Here is a 6,635-nt window from a genome sequence, read left to right as displayed (position 1 = left end):
AAAGCCAATGAGACAGCCGCTGTTTTGAAAGTGGTCTACCCAGTGCGTTAGCACCGTGACACACAAACAACTGAGGTGATGACCTAATCATCGCCGTGCGCTGCACGTAGCACGCTAAGGCGCGCACCGGGCACAGGCGATGAAGTCTCTCCTCTCTCCGCTCCTCATGAGGAGGGGGGAAGAAAGCCCATAGCTCAACAGTCTGTGACCTGTATGAGTTCTTAATAACCTTCGGCGTAAATGCCGGGTTAGGACGTAACACCGCTCTGCTCAAGTCGCCATTTATGGCCAGGCAGTCGGGTCTCGTCGAAAGAGCACACAAATCACTGACACGCTTGGCTGTAGTCAAGGCAAGCAACAGTGCCGTCTTCAAAGACAACATCTTGAGTGGGATTTGATTCAATGGTTCGAACGGCGTCTCACAGAGCGCCTCGAGTACCAACGTTAAATCCCACTGTGGTAGCGTGGCTCTAGCCACTGGCCTAAGCCGCCGCGTCCCCAACAGAAACCGTTTCACTAAAGGATGACTGAACACAGTGTCTCTGCCAAACCCCTCATGACAAGCTGAAATCGCTGCCGCGAACACCTTAATGGTGGCGGGTGAGCGCTGCTTGTCAAACATGAACTGTAGGAAAGAGAGCACACTCTCAACCTGACAGCACACGGGGTCCACATTCTCTGTAACGCACCATTGTGAAAACACGTTCCATCTACTGGCATAAGTCCTGTATGTGGAACTGGCACGTGAGCCCTGTATGATTCTGATTACCGAATCAGATAACCCACGGCGCTCTAACCTGTCCCTCTCAGGAGCCAGACCTTCAGTGGCTGGCCGATCAGAGGCCATTGCTCTATCATGCCTGACGCCTGAGACATTGCGTCCTGTCGATGTGGAATTGGCCATGATGGCGCAATCAACATTTGCATCATCTCCGCGTACCACGGAGCCCCTGGGCGGTCGGGGGCTATCAATATGATTGACAGCCCTCCTGTTCTCACGCGGGCTAGCAGTGGGAGAATGCAGGACAGCGGTGGAAATGCGTACAGGAGAACCTCTGGCCAGTGGTGCGCAAAAGCGTCTATCCCTAGTGGCAGTTCGTCCTGGGCTCGTAGAGAAAACCATAGGGGACACTGCGCGTTCACACGTGATGCGAACAGGTCCACCTCGGCTCTCCCGAACCGTTCCCATATTTGGAGAACAATCTCGGGGTGCAGTCGCCACTCGTCGTCTCGGGGACCCCCTCGAGACATGAGGTCTGCGCCGATATTCTGACAGCCTGGGATGTGTGCTGCTGTCAACGAGCGAAGGTGCTCGTGAGCCCACAGCCACAATTCCTCCGCCAATTGGTGGAGTGCAGGAGATCTGACTCCCCCTTGGCGATTTATGTAGGCTACTGTCGTTCTGTTGTCTGACCAGACCAGCACGTCGTGCCCCCGTAGGGTGGACACGAAGTGGGTCAGAACCAGTAGAACCGTTTCCAATTCCAGGAGGTTGATGTGACGTCCCGATGGGGACCACACACCTCCGACTGCCCGAGCCTGACATGTCCCTCCCCATCCAGTCAGACAAGCATCTGTGTACACTGGGATGTAGGATGACACTCTGCCTATTGCGACCCCTAACGTCATTACGCACGGGTCTCTCCAATAGTTCAGATCCGCTCTGAGCGAGAGGGGAACTGTCACCAATCGACGACGGAGCCTCACTGGGTCCAGTCGTAGTTGAGCAAACCATCGCTGTGTTTTGCGCATGTGCAAAAGTCCCAGCGGAACCACGGAGTGGGCAGATGACATGAGACCCAAAAGTGTCATGACGGAATGCGCCGTTACCATGTGATTCGGATAAAACTTTCTCAGGGCTAGCAACAGGGCAGCCCGTCGAGAATCCGAAATTCGCGCCCTCATAGTCACAGTGTCTATCTGTAACCCCAGATAGACAATCTGCTGACTGGGCCAAGGCGCACTCTTTTTCCAATTCACAGCGAACCCCAGACGTGTGAGGTGAATCACTGTCTGTGTCGTGTGTGTGATCGCCAGCTCTGCTGACGTGGCCAAGACCAGTAGGTCGTCTAGGTAGGCTAATAGCCTTATCCCCTGACGGCGTAGCGGCTCCAATGCCGTCTCTACACATTTGGAAAACGTGCGAGGTGCCAGAGCGTACCCGAATGGCATTCTCGTATACTCGTACGCCACCCCTTGAAAGGCGAAACGCAGAAATTTCCTGTGACGCGGAAGTACCGGCACATGAAAATACGCGTCCTTTAGATCTATGCTCACACAAAAGTCTCTGTTGTGAATACATTGCAGTAGACGTTTTGTCGTGAGCATTCGGAAAGGGCGTTTGGCTACGCTCTCGTTGAGAGTGCGTAAATCCAATATCGGCCTCATTCCCCCCGTCTTTTTTGGCACTAGGAAATAGGGCGAATATAGCCCGCTGTTCCTTTGCTCTTGGGGAACTACTGTGACCGCCTCCTTCGCCAAAAGTTCCGTAATCTCTTTCACAAGAGCGGCTACTTTCTCTGGCGTCTTCATCACCGTCTCCACCACACCCGAGAACGGGGGTGGGGTTCGATGGAATTGAATGGCATAACCCTTCTCCAGCGTCCGACTTAGCCAGGAGGAGAGGGTGCAGCTTCGCTGCCACTCCCAATAGTGCTCTGAGAGCGGGAGCGAGCGAAGCTGTGGTACAGACAGTAGGAAGGACCTGTATTCCTCTATGGCCCAAGCCGCCGCTGTCTCCCAACACTGAAGTGGTGGGACAGCCCAAGGTGGGCCCCCCGCGAAAGGGGGAGGGAACACTGACGCGTTCTGTGAGAATCGGGGGCGCCGACACTTCGGTTATACCTGTAACCTTGTGGTTCCAGCCCTCCGTGAACTCAGCACGGGTCTGCGCTACACTAATTGAGGCGCCAGCCTGAATTAGTGCGCCGTCTCCCAACAGCGATTGCTTCATCGGCCCGCTAAGGGGCTGTGTATGCATGCTGCTATTAAAACCCTTATCTACTTCACTCCTCAGAGTGTGTAGTGCTGGGTTTTTATGAGGTATAGCATGACGGCTCATTACGAGCGTCCGTCTTGCTTTCCTCTTGTCATTCACACTCACCACTTTCCTCTGTGTGCGTTCAGCTCCGCTGCTGCACACAGAGTGGTGAGAGGAAGAGCGAAAGATAGAGAGAGAAGGAATCTGAGCGGTCTCTGTTTTGTTATGTAAAAGAGGTTCTCTTGTGACAAAGTCAGATGGAACACATTCTTTATTGAACACAGACACAATGACTCCTCCATCCCTTTGCAGGGGTGGGGGATGAACAGTGGACGCCCTCACATGAAGTGCAGCGCTCTCTCCCGTCCTCTCCCCCTCGTCCCGTCATGGCCGTCGTCTTTTCTGACTGCCTCTCAGCTGCCAGGGCGATGAAATGAACGGGGTGTCTCTCACCGGTTTCACCGCCGCCTTCTCTGGTGCCGCCGTAGGGGCTGGGCCCGCTCTCGGCATTCCAGGTGTAGCTGCTCGACGGGCTCTCCGTCTAGCCGTAGACCCTGGTCTACTGGAGACGGTGTAGCGATGGGGATCTTTAGTAGCTGTCTTCGACCCTCCCGCCAAAGGCAGGTGTCTAGCCAGCTGCTTTTTCTCCTCCTCAAGCTTCCCGAAACGCGCCGTCGCATCTGTGACGGCGGCTCCAAAAAGGCCGCTGTCAGAGATGGGGGCGTTTAATAGGGCGGCTTTGTCGGTCTCCTTCATAGCCGTCAAAGACAACCAGAGGTGTCGTTCCAGGACCACCAAAGTGGCCTTGGATCTCCCCGCACATACAGCCGATGCCTGCGTGAGATGGAGAATGGCGCCGGAAATCCTAGACGCTTCCTCCATCTCCTCTCCCGACAGCCCCTCTCTACCCGTGGTGAGACGGGAGAGAGAGGCTGCTAAGAGGGCAATATTATTTGCTGCTGCTACAGCCTGTGTACTTAGAGCAAAGGCCTTCTCAGCCAGCTGCGCTGTGAGGCGGTCCTTGTTCGTGGGTAATGTGGGTCTCTTGGCAGACGGCCAAGAGCTCGAACCTGGCACGAGGTAAGCTGCTAGCGCTGCCTCGAGCCTAGGCATCTCTTGGAGTCGTTCTCCGTCTACCTTGGTGAATGGAATATACGCCTTCACCGGCGCTCTGGCCGTCAAAGGCGTTTCCCATGCACCCTCCACATATCTTGCGAGCGAGGGCATGGTCGGCGCCAAAAGTACCGTTGCCCGTCTTGGTCTGGAATAGGGGCCGCCCACCATTAAATCCACATCCGGAACGGAGGGAGTGGGGGGCAGTGGAATGTCCAGCCTGCTCGCAGCCCGCTCGATGAGCCCTGCAAAATCAGAGCGCAGAGAGGCCACTGCGAAGGAGGGGGCTGCTGAAAATTCAGAGCCCATCTCCTCCTCGCCATAGGATGAGAAAATCCCCTCTCTCTCCCTAGGGAGGGGGGTCCTTTCAACATCGGTCGGTTGACTGGATTCTTTTAGTGGAGAACCCAGACACTTCCCAACATCCTCCTCCTCTTTAGAAGCGCCGTCATCAAATGACGCCTCGGAATCCGAGGCTATCATTGAAATAGCGTCCTCAAGAGGGAAATCCTCACTGAAAAACGCCCATCGCTGTTTCCTCTCCTTTAACGAAAGGAGTGAACAGCTAGGGCATTCCGGAGGATCTGTGAGGCCGCCCCTAGCGTGCTTTGAACCTAAGCACACAAAACAAAGTTCGTGCGGGTCCAGAGCCGCCATAGTGGAACAGCGACACTGAGCTCTTAACCTCTTGGGGCTAGGTGGGACGCTAGCGTGCCACGCGTGGTGCACTCCATCAACAGCAGGTGCATTTCAAGAGCGGCAAATTTGAATCCAAATAAATGTCAAAATTCAAATTTTTCAAAAATACAACTATGTTACACCATTTGAAAGATAAACATCTCCTTAATCTAACCACGATTTCAAAAAGGTTTTACGGCGAAAGCATAAATTTAGAGTATGTTAGGACAGTACATTTACAAGAGTTGTGTGTAATGTTTTGTCAAGTCAAAGACAGGGTCACCAAAACCATAAAACCAGCTAAAATGATGCACTAACCTTTTACAATCTCCATCAGATGACACTCCTAGGACATTATGTTAGACAATGCATGCATTTTTAGTTCTATCAAGTTCATATTTATATCCAAAAACAGCGTTTTACTATGGCATTGATGTTGAGGAAATCGTTTCCCTCCAATAACCGGCAGTCAAGTCAGCGTAACAAATTAAATAATTAAAATTAGAAAACATTGGTAAAATATTATATTGTCATTTAAAGAATTATAGATTTACATCTCTTGAACGCAATCAACTTCCCAGATTTAAAAATAACCTTACTGGGAAATCACACTTTGCAATAATCTGAGCACTGCGCCCAGAAAAATACGCGTTGCGATACAGACTAGACGTCATGTTGGGGAGATCTAAAATCGAAAATACTATGTAAATAATCCATTACCTTTGATTCTCTTCATCAGATGTCACTTCCAGGTATCACAGGTCCATAACGAATGTAGTTTTGTTCAAAAAAGCTCATCATTTATGTCCAAAAATCTCCGTCTCGTTAGCACATGATGTAAGCCAGCCGGACTTCTCGTCATGAACGAGGGGAAAAAATATATTTCCGTTCGTTCAAACATGTCAAACGTTGTATAGCATAAATCATTAGGGCCTTTTTTAACCAGAACATGAATAATATTCAAGGTGGACGAATGCATACTCTTTTATAATGTATTGGAACGAGGGTACCCAACATGAACTCGCGCGCCAGGTGTCTAATGGGCCATCACCGTTCCAAGGCTCTTGTTCGGTCAGATCTCCCTCCAGAAGACTCAAAACACTTTGTAAAGGCTGGTGACATCTAGTGGAAGCAATAGGAAGTGCCAAAATATTCCTAAACCCCTGTGTTTTTCAATGGGATAGGTTTAAAGTCAATACAACACATCAGGTATCCACTTCCTGTCAGAAAATGTCTCAGGGTTTTGCCTGCCAAATGAGTTCTGTTATACTCACAGACACCATTCAAACAGTTTTGGAAACTTTAGAGTGTTTTCTATCCATATATAATAAGTATATGCATATTCTAGTTACTGGGTAGGATTAGTAACCAGATTAAATCGGGTACATTTTTTTTATCCAGACGTGCAAATGCTGCCCCCTAGACCCAACAGGTTAAAAGAGCTTTTGGGGGTGGAAAAGATGTGCTCATATTCGGACGACGCCAACAACAGGATATTGACGACGGGTTCGTCCTGAGATTCTTCTCTTCTCTTCTAGGCTTCTTCAGTCCAGTCCTGTCGCTGAAGATAATGGGAGGCTGATTGAGGGGAAGCATCCCCTTATATAGGGACACCTGTACTCCTATTGGCTGCAGGTGTGTGCATCATTTTCTCTCAGGCTATTCGCTGCCTAGGCAGCGGGGTAAACCACTAGGAGCAGAGCTCCCCTATGGGGCGGAGCTCCACGATGTAGAACTCAAATGGCAGGTCAAAACCTGAGAGATTCCTTTACAGGAAGTGGCCTGTCTGACCATTTCTTGAACTTCTTTTCCATCTCTATCTTTTACTAAGGATCTCTGCTCTAACGTGACACTTCCCACGTCT

The 6,635-nt window shown here is 51.0% G+C and overlaps 1 protein-coding gene across 1 annotated transcript; it reads right to left on the bottom strand.

The window, feature by feature from the left end:
• Window positions 1-792: 792 nt before the first annotated feature.
• LOC145860822 (uncharacterized) lies at window positions 793-1,812 on the bottom strand. The gene has a single exon (XM_082961491.1). It carries the CDS (start codon window positions 1,810-1,812, stop codon window positions 793-795), a length of 1,020 nt encoding a protein of 339 aa, XP_082817617.1.
• Between the last annotated feature and the right edge of the window lie 4,823 nt (window positions 1,813-6,635).

This window comes from Salmo salar, chromosome 15 (genome assembly GCF_965601325.2).
Source record: "Salmo salar chromosome 15, fSalSal1, whole genome shotgun sequence".
NCBI lineage: Eukaryota > Metazoa > Chordata > Actinopteri > Salmoniformes > Salmonidae > Salmo > Salmo salar.
The sequence above is the reverse complement of the archived record's forward strand: the minus strand, read 5'-3'. Positions and strand labels throughout refer to the sequence as shown.

Coding starts and splice junctions, on each gene's coding strand:
- LOC145860822 (XM_082961491.1), bottom strand. CDS start 1,812: ATGACACTTTTGGGTCTCATGTCATCTGCCCACTCCGTGGTTCCGCTG.